The sequence below is a fragment of the Ptychodera flava genome, chromosome 13 (assembly GCF_041260155.1).
Source record: "Ptychodera flava strain L36383 chromosome 13, AS_Pfla_20210202, whole genome shotgun sequence".
NCBI lineage: Eukaryota > Metazoa > Hemichordata > Enteropneusta > Ptychoderidae > Ptychodera > Ptychodera flava.
The window spans coordinates 10,657,375-10,672,077 of NC_091940.1; the positions used below are offsets into that span (position 1 = coordinate 10,657,375).

The 14,703-nt window shown below is 38.4% G+C and overlaps 1 protein-coding gene across 1 annotated transcript; it reads left to right on the forward strand.

Moving 5' to 3' along the window:
* Positions 1 to 343: 343 nt before the first annotated feature.
* Positions 344 to 12,223, forward strand: LOC139147382 (uncharacterized). Its single transcript, XM_070718464.1, has 11 exons — positions 344 to 710; positions 1,578 to 1,782; positions 2,565 to 2,741; positions 4,155 to 4,339; positions 5,489 to 5,648; positions 6,653 to 6,749; positions 7,284 to 7,446; positions 7,871 to 8,021; positions 9,034 to 9,199; positions 9,940 to 10,130; positions 11,313 to 12,223. Exons 1-11 carry the CDS (start codon positions 504 to 506, stop codon positions 11,345 to 11,347), a joined length of 1,737 nt encoding a protein of 578 aa, XP_070574565.1. The 5' UTR covers positions 344 to 503; the 3' UTR covers positions 11,348 to 12,223.
* Positions 12,224 to 14,703: the final 2,480 nt, after the last annotated feature.

Below are 14,703 nucleotides of genomic sequence, written 5' to 3' on the forward strand. Positions count from 1 at the left end.
CACGCGCAATATTCTTGAAAGCGATATTTGTTCCGCTAATTGTTCTTTCGTGTAATAATCGATAGGAGGCCAATTTAGAGCTATTAGATTTAAGTGTTAGAATAAAAACGTGTTTTGGTATATGGAGAAGGGAACCGATGTTTTCGATGAAAGATACTTAGCGGATCGTGACCACCCGCCACACGTATTTCTAGAAAATGGACGCGGCTGGAAATTGCGGGTTGAGCACTTTAATCAAACGTGTAATGGTCTATAATGGATGGAAATATAACATTAAAAATCTTTTGAACAAAAGATCTGAGAAACCGTCCTCGGAAAAGGAAAGTTGTTTGAAAACACTTTGCAAATTTTATTTCTCTTCTACATGCATCACGTGGGGGAGATCAGTTGCCGGTTGCAGACATAAAACACACTGTTTGTGAGTTAAAACCTCTTTAGTCTGAAGGGATAAGGGAGGGAGCGCACAAAGTTTTCCAGTAGATTGCCAGAGCAGAGGGACCGATATGTTGGGCCACGCTCTCTTGGTTTTCCTGTCCTTGGTCACCTATTCTCCGTCCCTGCAGACGACGTCGCCTTCCTCGTGCAAAATGCTCATCTTGCACGTATGGCCCACCTCCTTCGTCGGTGTCTTCAATTGCCGGATCAGCGAGCCCATGGACCTCGGCTGGACTATGGAGGTCAACTTCGACAAGGGAGCCCGGAACCTAAAGGCAAGTTACATCTCGCTGGATTCAAAAAGGTGGCATAGATACAGTTTAGTTGTAAATAAGAACGTATACTTGAAAACGGCAAGAATTATATATTATTTACGTTCAAAATAATAACTTTAAAATTAGTAACATGCAAATTTATAGCATAGTTTTTGTTGTGTTCATCTGGCGATTGTATCTCTCTTAACTTGTCATATCATAATACTTTATAAATTTTAAATTTCAAAAATGTTTCCTAAATATGCAATATGTTGTTTTATTGTCAATATTGATGTTCACCACTAACTCTTCGCTATCATTTGCACATCTCGAAATTATGAATTATAGATGATAGTTTATGAAATACATATATTTCTTCTTCATTTCCTGTGTATGATTTTGACCGTAACGGAAAGATGGGAATCGCGGGAAACCAAAAGACAGGGAAGAGTTATTCCTTGCTGTTTATGAATTTTTTAATAACTAGCAAAAAAAAGGAATTTGTACCTTATGAGCCACTTACGACTTATTCAGTCTGGACGCTGCGTTGGCGATCTGTAGACACAATTGATGGACGGGTTTAGTGATAGAATAGTGTCCAATATTTTCGTTGAAGACGTTGTAAAAGCCGTTGTTCTAATATGTAATATCTAATAGTTATTTACCATAAATAATTAATTACACGTATTACTCGCCAGCACCTGTGGTTTTACATTTGAGTTTTCAAGGTGTGTTTGTTCGAGTCAAGAAATCTGTCTTTTACTAACACTGAAATCTTGACAGCAAATGTCCCTCTTTGTTTTTGGATATTTTGGTTTATCTATATCGACGCACCTACCCCTATCCAACATAACTTGGTATACAGCAGCCATTTATTCACTCCTACAGACATGGAATGTCGACACAGTCTCAAATTTTGCAAATGTCAACCTTGTCCTTGAAAATCAAAAGTACAACGAAAAACTTCTGCCGGGAGACTATCTTAACATACCCTTTACATCGGAGTATACCGGAGCCATACCACATGCCTCGGTAAAAATTGTCCCGAAGACATCGGCGCCTCCGTCGACAGTGGCGACAGACGTGAGTGACGGTAAGAATTGTGACGTATAATCACTAGATTAATCACTACAGAAAAAGCTATATCTAATATATATTGCAAAAACGATCTGTGAAGTTTTATTACACACCGACCTTGCCTACTTTGTATTAAAATAGTAATTTCAGTATTTTTGCAAGCATTTTTTATGGGAAAAATTATGGTCTCTAGCTCAGGCCGATGGGACTTGATTCAATTCTCTAAACTTGCCTCTCCAAACTTGCCTTGCTAACATTCTAGGAAGAGTAATGACGGCTACTCATTCAAATCTGTCTGCTGAAACTGTTCATTCTCGACATTTGTCCAACTAGGCCATTTTTCAATGACACATTTACCCTGTGGGCAAGGTGGTACGAACGCCTTCTTTAGTTTCTGCAAAATTAGTGAACTTTCGACAAAAAAGCATATCGGCCTCATATTTCTTACGCGAATGAGAACCAATGGATTTCAAATTTTTCCAGAAGCAGTGTGATTATAACTCCCTCAGAATCTGTCGAACGGCCGACGGTGTTTCTAATTGCACGGTTGCGCAAAAACGTGCATCTGAAAACTTGATTGTTTTTCTCTATGCGAATTTCTCTTTGTGTAATGCAGTCTGTATATCCGTGTTCATATAGTAGCAGTAATTTTTCGTTTTTAGTCGATAAAATTACCGTAAAGTCGCCATAGGTTCCTGAAACGTATCAAGCCTGCCTGTGTTTTCATGTTTCTTCAACACTGCCCCGACACAACCCACTTCCCGATAACAGAATTCAACAACTATATCCTTTTTACAGATCCAGCAGTGCCAACTTCGTACAACTACGGCGAAGTGATGCACAAATCCATCTTATTCTTCGAAGCCCAAAGATCCGGTAAACTGTCGATAAATAACAGAGTTCCTTGGCGAGGCGACAGTGGCCTCTCTGATGGGGCTGACAATGGCGTAGACTTAACGGGAGGATGGTATGATGGTATGTCAGAGTAACGTTCAGTTCTTAGTGTTCCTAAATGTCTTCGATTCAAATAGGCAGTCGACTCATCAGTCTGAAATGTTTTATAAATGTGGTTAATTTGAGATTATAACTAGACATTACAACATGCATAATTCTCGTTAATTAACGAGATTTTGGAATGTTGCGCTAAACTTATCGTCCCGTCTGACCATTGACATCGGATGCGCCGCCAGGGGGAGTTGTCTTAAACTTTTACAATACGTTTAGTCTACCACCTGTGAGGGCCCATTTTGACTCGAAGCTTTTAGTTTAAAAAAATTCAAGGATTTGTATTTGTGAAAATATAAAAGATATTTTTCTCCTTAGAGTGAACGCATAGATGTTGGTCATTTTGAACTTCAATTCTGTAGATATTGGGTAACTTGCAAACTTGTTTCTGTAGACCTAGTACAAAAGTTTGCACAGTGATTCCTCTCTGAATTTTATTCTTTATTTCGAAGAAGAATGGTTTAAAGCTGTATCTTTTGCCTATTTTTTCAGAACTTTGGTTTTGTGGTTTTCCTACACTTTCTGCATTGAATCCCTAAACTGTAATTTAATGCCAAGTATTTAGCATATCAACACAACCTATATGAGTATAATCTCCATTGATATAGTTGAAAATTGTATTCAAGTCCGGACTAGAATTCATTTGTAAACAATAAACAGTGATCACTACTCACATTCAAGCCGTGTTGACAAAAAGAATACTCGAAATTTCAGCATGACAAATGGATTAGGGTCAGACACGGTAGTTGATATACAGAAGCAGAATACTGAATAACTTGCCACAAGTTACAGCTTATGTCCCTTTAAAGTTTTCTCACGGAAAGTTTGAGCAAAACTTTACTTTCTGTTTCGAGTCACGTACTACCTTTTTGCTTTTCTTTTGTCCAATGCAACAACTCTCAGTTAAACCGACCCGCGCGTCTTTATCGAAAGTTCAACCGTGGTGATTTTCATTACGAAGTGTACAAATCCTTCGAGGACCAACGTCCAACAAATTTAGGAAACTACTGTTTCGCTTTAATGCAAAGCTCCACTCAGTATTTTTGTTTCTATTTGCATGAAAAAAAAGTGTATTATTTTTCTCATTCTAATTCCGAAGCCATGTTGAAATACCAAATGTGCAACACAGCCTGTATGTGTGAGCAATGTCAAGTGTGATTGTTTACGTCTGCATTTGAGTTCGGAATGAATGACAGAACACACAACACACAATGGATCCATCACTATGCATTTCAGCAAACCCGAGGAAGGAAAGATTATCAATAATGTGTTCGCCACAAATAAGATCTCAATTAAGTTCGGCTGACCCTCTGAACTTATATCGAGAATTATTGCCTTTCCCACCAAAAACGATCTTGTGTTGTCTTGTATACATTATTTCAGCGGGGGACTTTCTCAAACTGAACTTTCCCATGGCTTTCGCTGTTACTGCTCTCTCGTGGGGATATATCGAATACCCGGATGCCTATGAAGCTACAGGAGAAACTGACAACATGCTAGATTGCATTAAGTGGGCAACCGATTACCTTAAGAAGTGTCATACAGCCAAAAATGAGTTCTATTATCAGGTATGAGGAGACTTTATCTCTACGACAATGTATGTATGTATGTATGTATGTATGTATGTATGTATGTATGTATGTATGTATGTATGTATGTATGTATGTATGTATGTATGTATGTATGTATGTATGTATGTATGTATGTATGTATGATGGATGGATGGATGGATGGATGGATGGATGGATGGATGGATGGATGGATGGATGGATGGATGGATGTATGGATGGATGTATGTATGTATGGATGTATGTATGTATGTATGTATGTATGTATGTATGTATGTATGTATGTATGTATGTATGTATGTATGTATGTATGTATGTATGTATGAATGTATGTATGTCTATGTATTTACTTCGATAGGTTAATATAGATCTCTATATGGATCTCTGGATCTGCCCCAGAGAATGCATCTCATTACAATACATTACGTCGTGTTGTATTTGATGTGTTATCTCCCGATTATAACACCGGATGGAATGAATATATGCACGTTTTAGTGTATGAATTGACACTTGCATTTTCTCTCAACAAATTTGATACAGTTAACTCACATAAAGACATGACGTCTTCAAATGTGCCAAATTTACGATAGGTTCAACAACATTAGAAAATTACGTCCAGTTTGTTTCTGCCATTCAATATGTTACAGGAAAATTTCACAAATTCTAATTACGAAGATTTTGCGATGACAATCGTACTGTGTGATGTCTTTCAATTCATTCATACGTTATCATGAGCAATACATAGGCCTTTTTCATTACATGTGTACAATGTCAATTAGTAATTAACTCTTTGAGATTAACTCGCTGTCTCTCACCACTTTTATTTGTGCCTTCGATATATCCATAGGAAGTTTCTTTCACATTTTTATCATCTTTAAACTTGAAGGTTGTTCTCCAATTGTAAAGTTCGCCAAATATGTAAACGACCAATGACATGAAATGTACAAGTGAAATGTGTTTCGTTTGTCTTATATCTTTGTATCATGGTTAATACCCCTACTATTATTGTTATAAAACTGCTAGGTGACCTTGAAATCTGTCAAAGGTTTTCATGTGACCTAATTCTTCGAATCTGATGGAAGTTTAAGCATTTATTGACCACGGTCAAATGATAGATCGCAGGATGTTGTTTGATCTTTGTACCTTCAGGTGGGCTCCGTTGGTGCTGACCATGGCAATTGGGGGCGTCCCGAAGAGATGACGATGGAACGGCCATCCTACAAAGCGACGCCCGAGTCTCCAGGATCGAACGTGGCCGGGGAAGCGGCCGCGGCACTGGCGGCGGCATCAATGGTGTTCCGTAAATCAGGTACATTATTTGGGCTGGCAACCCGACGTCGTGTTCTTGTGATATATATATATATATATATATATATATATAATATATATATATATATATATATATATATATATATATATATATCTATATATATATATATATATATATATATTCATACATGTATCTAAAATGGTCGGCGCGACCCCAAAACTCTACCATCACTGTGTCGGCAGGACGTCGACCTACGCAAGCAGCGACTGTAAAATGAACCGTAGACACTGAGGTTGATCACTTTTGTCCTGTTAGCTGCCGCTCATTATTATTATTATTATTATTATTATTATTATTATTATTATTATTATTATTATTATTATTATTACGCCAAGGACGGTCTAATAAAGCGAACATTTACAATGCCATGCTCAGCTTCCTGTAAAGCAAACAAGTGAGTAAATTGTTGAATGCAATAGAGGGCGACGTATTTGAAAAGGGTGTTGCGGAAGAATTGTATTAAAATCTATCATATAAAAACAAAGTCTGGAAAGTATAGCACTTGGCGTATCTTTTTGTCCATCCGACAACAGTTCAAGAGAGGGGTGAAAAGATGGGTGTTCGGGAATGTTCACAGCGGAGCAGTCATGCTCCAGTCAAAGTGAGACGCCGGAGAACAGAGAAATCGCCGAAAAACTTCGGAACCAAAATCAATAGCAAATACATACATGCAATATACAATCGCAAATACATGTACAAAATATATAAAACAGGCAACATAAGCGTTGACTAGCAAATTCTACGCGTTGTGACCTATCCCGGAATGGTGGTCGGCGGAAGAGTATTGTAGCGCAATCGCTGTGAAATTTCGGAACAAAAGTACATTGAAAATACATGATAAAGTATATCGAACAGACAACATTGGTGTTGTTGAGTAAATACTCCAAGGTGACCACCAGAAAAAGAAATGAAGGATCGCAGCAGTAATAACATGATACCTTTTTACCAACTTTTTTCATGAAAGTTTGTTCTTAATTTTCCAGATCCAACGTACTCTGAGACATTACTGCAGAATGCCAAAGAGCTTTTTGAGTTCGCCAACGACTACCGAGGTAACTACGAATGCAATAACGTTTACAAGTAAGTCACTTCATTAGTTATCAGTGACGTCACTAGATTAAAACCTGCGTATGCAGCGTTCCAGAAAAATTCACAATCAATTGCTGCCAATTCAACTGTCAGAAATTCGCATTTAATCTTAGAGCCTCCCGATGGCAATATTTTGTATCTATCTATCTATCCATCCATCCATCTATCTATCTATAATAAAATATATTAAACTACCGAGTGAAAGATATATATATATATATATATATATATATATATATATATATATATATATATATATATATATGAAACAGTTGAAAAAGGGCATCCTGTAGGACTACAACCATTGTATATTCAAAAGAAGTAATTTTATATTTATAAATGGGACATCCCTTTAGTTTCTACTATTTTCTGCCATGTTGCTACCAAGTTTTTGATTTGATAACTTTCTGCTTTATGTGATTGTGATACTTGCGAATTCAATTATGATAACTCATCTCTCTTTATATGCCACTCCTTGTCAACATCTACTTTGATTGTGTATCGCTTTTCCCGGAAACATGAAAGATCTAGCAGTTTTGGAGATGAGCTTTGCTGGGCTGCACTTTGGTTGTACCGCGCCACCAACGACCAGACTTACTACGACACTGCACTCGCCTTCTACTCAGAATTCAAGCTGGGCGGAGGAAGTTATGCGTTTTCATGGGGAAGCAAGAAAGTCGGGATCCAGGTAAAACATATCCATCAAGCCGGGTTTAATTTGTTTTGCTGTCATCCGTAAATGTCACCATCTCCCTTTTACAATTAGTATAGAATTTCGCAATTAACTACTTCTTGACCCAAAACACGAGGCCGCAATCTGCGTGACAGGATGAAATTAATGTGCTTGCAGAGATGCATCATTTTCTTGCACTGCCTATACTACTTTAAGTCCCGTCAGCTGCATATATCTTTTTGCGTTCGGTTTTTATTGTTCTTCTTTACTTTTGCCACTTCCATTTTTTTCTTAATTGTTCTACCATTTCTTTCGTGTACAAAGTAAATAGCACAGAGACAACACTGGCGTCGCTGACACAGCTGAGTCCCTTACCCATATTTTAAAAGTGGTTTAATGTTAAGAATCTGATGTGCAATGTAAATACTATTTCACACAGGTTCTGATATGCAAACTATCAAAGGGGCAACACACGTTATCCTGTTCAGCGGTAGATGCATTCCTGAAGAACTGGTTGGTCGGAGGTTCCATACCACGCACCCCGAAGGGTCTGGTTTTCCGGACAGATTGGGGTTCTCTGAGATATTCAGGTAACATATTAGTCCATTGTGCTACCATAAATGACCGTCGGAGTAGATTGACAGGCTATTCAAACAAAAAAAATCTAAGTATATTTGGAGACAGGCACGCGCATTTTGGTAAGAGCTTCCTTTATTTGGTTTTGGTGTAAGAACGATTAGATGACGAAAAAATTAGCTCTGTTATCATCATGAATGACGAAAACTCATAGAAAGGAGACAGTAGTTGTGACGTTTGATGATGGGCCTTCTTCTCTTTCATTAATTGTCATGCTAAAATCAAAGCATTAAATTTTGGTTCTAGAGAAACAAATTAGCTTTATAACATTTACCGATATTTGAAATTCAAAATGGCCGCCGTCCTGGCCTCAACGTCATAAGGAAAAGAAAATTTCGGTTTTCGAAAACCCAAGAAAGTGAAAATTTTTCTTACTCCAAGGCTTTTAAAGAGGAATATCAGAAAAGAACTGTAAAAAAATTGAGAGTTCAAATATAGGTCCCGTAGGTGCATTCTACCTTGACGAGGACACAACGTTGCATTATTAAAATATGTAAATGTTATTGCTGACAAAGGAATTTCAGTTGCCGTTGATACCTGACGTCACAATTATATAGTCTGGTTTGTCATTTAAATGCCCCGATACAGGCACGATTTCTGGAGATGGACAAGAAACTGTACTTCCAATACAAACAGAAAACAGTTATATACTGCCAATGGATCTTAAATTGAGGCTCACAACGTTTTGTCCAAACGAAAGTAATGAATCCTGCTAGATACGACAGTGAAATCATTCATATTGTAGAGTTCCTTGCCATCACCCCTTTGGAAGAGAATGCGGGCGACATCATGGTTACTTGTGACATTGCACCTGAAAAGAGGTTATCGCAAACTGGATATTACATATAATTTCATGTTGATTTTTCTGAGGATCAAAAGAAGCTATTTTGTTCTAGAATCAATGTTTCACATTTTGGTGCACCTGCCAACCCTAACTTACATTGCTTATCCTTCTTTTATTTTAAGCTGCAACTGCCCTGATCGCCCTACTTGCTGCAGATGAAGGCATCAACCCCACTGTGTATAGAGATCTCGCCAAGAAGCAAATACACTACATGCTTGGAAGTAGTGGTCGTAGCTTTGTGGTTGGGTATGGAGTCAATCCGCCAGTACGCCCGCATCACAGGTCCAGGTAGGGCGCCCTCTCAGTCGTGGCTAGTAATCTTTGTCCGCGGAGTCGCAGAAAATAAGCCAGAACCAAGGAAAATTAATCCGAAGAGGCCATGGTTTGGGGAAGTCAGTTTTACACCACTTATTAGCATATCAACGGAGAGGGCGGGTGAACAGTTTTACACCACTTAGGGGGATGAATTAGCATATCAACGGAGAGGGCAAGTGAACCGTATATTTGTAAAAGCATGATTCGGGGAGAGTCAGTATGGATTTATGTTATACCGGGATCTGTCATCGAATAATCACGCATTATTAATATTTCTTCCTTTCTTTCTTTGATAGAAACTATACCAATTACGTTTTTATGATGGTTGAACCTGAACTTTTGCTCAAACCTTTCGACTACAGCAAACTTTAAACCATTCTCTTTCTAAATCGAGAATGAAAATAGGGGTCCCAGTGCAAAGTTTGGTACTGTGGAAACAAATTACCTTAAGTTTACCGACATTTTGGATTCAAATGGCCGCCAGTCCTATGCTAACTCTGTTTTGGAAATCAGTTTTTGATTGTCACATAAATACGACGATAAAAACACTCCAAGGAGCTTCAAAATTACCCCATACAGGCGGTAATGAGATCAGAAAAGTATTCGTAAAAAGTTAACAGAATATCGGTCCCCGAGGCGCATTCAACTTTAACGTGGCGGACTTTTATTACAAAGTAACGATATCATGTTGGTGACCATGTTCATTTTCATAGCACGTGCCCCGACCCGCCACAAACTTGCAGCTGGGCCAACTTCAGGACGACGGAGGAAAACGCACATGTGTTAGAGGGCGCTCTGGTAGGAGGCCCTTTTATCAACGATACATACCTCGATGAACGCCCGGACTATTATCATAACGAAGTTGCATGCGATTATAACGCTCCATTCCAATCAGCTGTTGCAGGTGAGATCGCCCTTTATCTCCATATGTGTCCTAAGTGATTTATGAACATTTGGAAACTTAACGTCTACCTCATTGAAACTTGCCAACGTGTCAATCTTCAATGATGTTTTGAAGAATAGCGTCAATAGCACTGTGCTTCCATGAGATCAAAATTGACACTTATGAATGTGTGACATAAACTTTGTACGATGAGTACACTTGCAAGAGGTAATATCTGAACTACGCAGAAAATTGGTCGAAGGATTAAATATGTAATCCCTATACCAACATCGAAACAAAATTGACGAGCTGTGAGAAAATGTTTCGAGCAATACTTTGCCTGAACACTTATTTGTAAATATATGCTAAGTCAAATGAATCTGGATTAGCGCATCTCAGGAATATGTACATGTACCAAAAATCAAAACAAATAAACCAGAAGTTCTCGAGTTTGTTTTTGTTTTTTTTCATTTTTGACCATGTTCAAATTCACCGTGACATTCTGTCAGTCTAATTTGCATATTTTGATACCACTATTCTGAAACCCAGGGTGCATCTTTATATCAAATACCGAAGTAAAGCAAGCATCAATCCTTACGTTTTCATAGTGCACAGACCATATACACCCATACATACATACATAGAATACATACATACATACATACATACATACATACATACATACATACATACATACATACATACATACACACACACACACACACACACACACACACACACATACATACATACATACATACATACATACATACATACATACATACATACATACATACATACATACAATACAAACAGACAGACAAACAGAGAGACAGACAGACAGACAACGGACACTGACAATGACATTCCAATATTTCAACATTTCAACACACTTCCTTTGTTTGGCAAAGGGAGCTTAAAAGTGTTCGGTTATTCGTGAACAGAAAGCCTAGCAAGACGATTTATCGTGACTCTGGTGACATTGCGTTCACGACGATTTGGCACTTAGAACGAGTGATTAACTCGCTTAGATGATTTGTTCTCCTGGCAATATTTACTATAAGGGATGCTATTAACATGATCACATGAACGAACAGGTTCCTAATTCATGAAAAAGATAGCGGAAACAAATTCTCTTTTCAAAGGCCTAATACATTACAACCAAGTAACAAGATCTCCATTCATTTGTCTCTATATTTACAGGTCTGAAGCACTTAGAGCTGATCGGTCAGCTGTAGGATTTGTCTCTGTATAGACGGAACTTGAACCTTACAAAGATTCAGCTGCGGAATGATATAATGACTCGGCCGTAAATACAATGTACTTTGACATGGAATGTGGGTGTGCCTTGAAATCCATTTCGAGTTGAACACCACGGACGTGTTATTTTTATGTAATGTATTTCAATTGAGCTTGCTCTTTGCTTTCTTTGTCAGTAAATTAAAACGAGAAACTTCATGCACAGCAGTTTCACTTGCACCCGTGATGACTTTGATAGTTCGCCGAAACTGATACGCGTGACTATATTAGCGCCTCTATTCAAATCACTGCATTGATTGTCAAACGGAAGTGAAATACACACGCCAAGACATCATGACATTACAGGGTTTCCTGGTAGCCGGTACTGGTTTCAACTGTGACTCAAGCCGGTCCACTGCTTGAAACATTCAACCTTGCAAACTTTCGATACGATCTCAGTTTTTTGCCATCGGATGAACTAACGCTTTATCTCACAATCTCCGTATACATAATAGAGCACATATCGACACTATTGATGAGAGAGTTAACCTATACGCTTCTGTTTCAACATCATTCGTGCGAAGCGACTTTGCCGACGCCCAGCAGGGCAAAGATCACTGTTATCTTAGAATAATCTGATAAGCTGACCTTCCGAATATTAAAATGTACATAAATAAACTGGGGTAGATTGGAAACCCGGAAATGTTGTATGTCGACGCTATGTCGACTCTCCCGTACAAGTGCATGGATACGCTCTTTTTCATCTCGCTAAAGGGAATCGACAGCTTTGCCATCAATATTATCTCATAATGAACACAAATTTCACATTTCAAAGGGAAACAAAAGGACATAATCAATAAACGCCAAGAAGCTTTAAAAACAAAAACAAGAGTTTTAAGCACTGTCGCATTAAATCCTCGCCAAACATACCGACAACCAATCACAATAGTCTCAGAAAGAGGCCAGTCCGACAACTTCCTGTTTTATGCTTTGTAACCAGAGACAAACCTCTGTTTACCTAGGTCTTAGCACCAAGCATCACTGCAAACCTGGCAAGAGCAACTAATCCACTCCTATTTGAAACGAGGGCCCTTTTCATTGTCCTATCAGTCGAACATTGACTACTACATGACACGATAAACTACCACCAGCCGAACTTTGTCCGTATATATCCGTTCATCTCGAATCATTCTAAAAATAAATTGCTATATATCGTCACGTGTTAGCCACGAACCACGTTTGCTTCGTCGGCGTCACCTTACAAAATTATTTGCGCCTATGAGATTGTCTCAGTTCTTATTCACTTAAAGTGCACCAACTTCCCTATTTCCTTTTCAAAATATCAGTGGAAGTCAACGTAGAATGAAAGGAATTTGACCAAAATTGGAAATTGCGCAAGTCCTTTTGATCGTAATCCAGGCGGAAACTCAACAATCGATATCAGTGCATAAACGCATAGGTTTGTGCAAGTGTGACAAAAACAATTACTGTCTTCCCCCTTGACGGTTAACTGAAGTTCGTGACCAACACCATCGGCTACCTTAAACCATTCTCCAAAAATTACATCATGGAGGACAAAATTGCGTGTAAAAGTCTATTAGTCAACGCCAATGATCTGAATTCGCACACATGATTGCGCAACTTCCAGACGATGCATGTTCATCCATTCCACCCGTTGCACAACTTGGTTTCTGAGTAGGCCTAACCCGACATCCTTCTCGAATACATGCGGATCTCATTTCAGAAAATTTGAGATGAGAAGGAAAATGCTTCACGCATTGCAATTGTTTAAACGCAAAATGAACTATCATACATGTACCAACACTTTGGGTTCAAAACGTCGCTTTTTGGTATAAAACAGCCTTTTTCATATTAATTCACTGAAATAAGTAGCTGTTTTCTTGACGGTTTCGAATAATTTTATTGGTGAACTTTACACATTGTAACAAGAATAACGACTTTCATATCATTCTTCATTTTTATTTAATAATGTGTAAAAATAAATGAAAAAATATGCTTTTGGTGAAAAATGAATAGCATTCCTCAATAAGGATTGAAGTTTGTGATTTTTATACAAATACGTTGTAAAGTATCAGTTTTCGGTTCACATCGACACTCACCGACATACACTCGACTGAAGACAATAATCTCAGTATTTCTAAGGACCTTTTTCAGAGTGTGGGCTCACAGACTACAGCTGATGGACGCTCTGAACACATAACCGTTGTGCTAGATATACAATCAGACCCTATACGGTGTCTATTAACAATATCTGTCCAACACATCAAAATGAAATAATCATACATGAACATTCAAAAATGTACCTTCCGCCTCTAGATGTATTCTTCCCTGGAAAATCAAACCTATTTTCTCTTCCAAGTAAATCACAGTCTACTCTTACTGGCATCAACAAACAAACTTCCTCTTCCAAGTACGTCAAGTAGACATGTAACCGTAATGGTATGGTATCTGGCTACTTGAATGCTTCGTAAGGGAGCTGTCGTTATTTACGGCCTGAAAGGGGGAGGGTGGAGGAATTACATGAGAAACTCCACATTTCGAGTACCCATCCCCCAAGCCAACCATGATTAATTCTTATCAACGTCCCCTCTAATACAGAAATTTTGACTGACGCCCCCCCCCCCCCCCCATAAACTTGGAAAAGTTTAATATCAAAACATGTATTTGTATAATGTACGGATACAGCTATAGTAAAGACCTTTCATATCTGGCTTTACTCAGTCTGCTAATTATCATCAGTTGTTTTTGTTGTTTTACCTCATGGCGGTTCAGTTAAAAAGGTGAGACCAGTACAATGCAAACAGTTTACTTGGCGTCAAAATAACTCTATCATAGCTTGCGGCTCGATTATTTCTTACTCAGGCTGTCAAAATCGTTGGAATGCGAGCTTCTGAAATCATCTATAACACGATATTTCGCTTCCGATCGAAGGGTAGCCTTCACCTCTTTTGAGAGGGGACCGGGCCTTGTTCGATTAAACGCTTCTATTTTGGGCGAAGCGGAATACATCCTTGGAGTATAAAGGGTGGTGAATGATACCGTATTCAACTTAAACAAAAAAAAATCACATTTGCCAGAAGCTTTTGTGGGACATTACGAAGAAGATAAAACAATTCAGTATATTTTACTCACTAAATGCTGCAGAAAAAAGAAACTGAAGACGCAATCAACTTGAAAATGAACTTCAGGTTCCCAAGAATTAATTAGATGAAACACCTGATTCTAAAGTTCTTGACCAGTTATGCAATATGATAAACCGCTGGCGGGAGCGCTTGTTAGATCTAGAGCTACCCGGTCACTACGAGTAGAAAGGTGTACACAATTCTCTTTGAAC

Coding starts and splice junctions, on each gene's coding strand:
- LOC139147382 (XM_070718464.1), top strand. CDS start 504: ATGTTGGGCCACGCTCTCTTGGTTTTCCTGTCCTTGGTCACCTATTCT. Junction 711..1,577: donor AGGGAGCCCGGAACCTAAAG/GCAAGTTACATC, acceptor TCACTCCTACAG/ACATGGAATGTCGACACAGT. Junction 5,649..6,652: donor AATGGTGTTCCGTAAATCAG/GTACATTATTTG, acceptor TTAATTTTCCAG/ATCCAACGTACTCTGAGACA.